At 55.5% G+C, this 1579-nt stretch overlaps 1 protein-coding gene across 1 annotated transcript in view; it reads right to left on the reverse strand.

Annotated features, from left to right (window-relative positions):
* The window catches only part of LOC107630849, a gene marked incomplete in the record, with an annotated part of 2085 nt that extends 579 nt beyond the window's left edge, over nucleotides 1-1506 (reverse strand). Inside the window, 1 exon segment of the mRNA XM_016334114.2 lies at nucleotides 1-1506. Coding sequence (XP_016189600.1) covers nucleotides 1-1253 — 1253 coding nt within the window.

Below are 1579 nucleotides of genomic sequence, written 5' to 3' on the forward strand. Positions count from 1 at the left end.
CACATAGCATATGCGGCTCTACCTGCCGCAACTCTAACCGCCATAACTCCGGACCCCAATGCAGCCACCACACGCGGCACAACAAACCCATCGGAGACAACAACGTCCGCCACGCGCGAACACGAAGCCAGCTGACCCAGAAATTCAATTGCTACATCGGGGCTCCGACCCGACTCCCAGAAATTCTTCAAGCTCTCCAGCGCACCTTCCCTAACCACCGAAAGCTTCAAGCTTTGGTCCTCAGAGACTAAACCACAGAGGCAGGCGATGGCATTCTCTTGCGCCAACGCAGTTCCGGAAGAAGCGAGACCCAAGAGGACGAAAACAGCGTTTTCTTCTACGAGATTCTCCTTGATCTCGGCGAAGCGCGATAAATTCCTGAGAACGCCGGCGGCGGAGGCTTGAGAACCGGGAGTGCCAGCTTGGCAGATCTCCAAGAGCGACGAGATTCCGCCGCGTGAGCCTATGGCCCTGGCGTTCTCCTTCGAGTAACTCAGCGCCTGAAGCGCTATGCAGGCTTTCTCCTTCGCGAACCCGCTTCCGGAATCGAGGACCCGGAGGAGATGGTTGAGGAGAAGCAAGCCCTCGGCAGCGAGGACGGGCTTGCTGGTGTCGACGGTTGAGATTCTGGCGATGGCGGCAACGGCTTTTTCCTTGGACTCAGAGGAGGTGGAGTGATCCAGTGTGCGCACGAGTACCGGGACCACGCCCTGCGCGACGGCGATGACGACGTTCTTGTCGTCCTGATGGAGAAGAGAAAGCAGGGAGTCCATGGCGGAGTTTCGAGAGTCGGGTGAGCCGATTTGGAGGCGGGTGATGAGGTTCCTGGATTGGGATCTGAGAGAGTCGCGGGGGTTGGTGGAGAGGGCGGCGGCGTTGTCGATATGGGTGCGGGAGAGGATGGTGGAGTCGTAGAGGTGGCGGTTGAGGGTGTCGAGGAGGGAGTAGAGGTCGCTCTGTGTCTTGAGCTTGCCGTGAGGGGGGTTGGGGGAGTGGCAGTGTTGGGCGAGGGAGAGAGCGTGGTGGAGCGTTTGCGAGAGAGAGCGGAGGAGGTCGAGGGATAGTGGGTTTGAGGCGGGGAAATCGGAGTCGGAGAGGTGGGTTTGGAGGTGTGTCAGTGTGGCTCCGATGAGTGACCACTTTCCCTTGAAGCTCTCCATGGATGGGATTTCGCTCAGGAGGCTTGACATCACTTCAATGCACTCCCTTACGGTCACCCCCTCCGCCTCCGCTTCGGATTCTGTTACTTTCATGCTTAACACAGATTGTTTGAGAGAGAGAGAGAGAGCGAACAGTGCTTAGCTTTAGGCTTCAGAGAAAGAAAGAAAGAAAGAACGAAGAAAGAAGGGGAAGTTAGTAGTACTGAAAATGGTTGACGACGTAAATTAACCACACGCAACCACGGTGCGTGCTTCACACCCAACATCAATAGTACTCACTTCTCACTTCTCACTTCTCATTTGCCACCCAGTAATAAAATGTGAATCCCCACCGCTATTACGGAGTTATAGTCAATTACTCAGCGCTAACCCGACCTGGCAAGAAAGTGTGAAACAGTCAAATACTCGTACTCTCATTT

Source organism: Arachis ipaensis, chromosome B03 (assembly GCF_000816755.2).
Source record: "Arachis ipaensis cultivar K30076 chromosome B03, Araip1.1, whole genome shotgun sequence".
Classification (NCBI taxonomy): domain Eukaryota; kingdom Viridiplantae; phylum Streptophyta; class Magnoliopsida; order Fabales; family Fabaceae; genus Arachis; species Arachis ipaensis.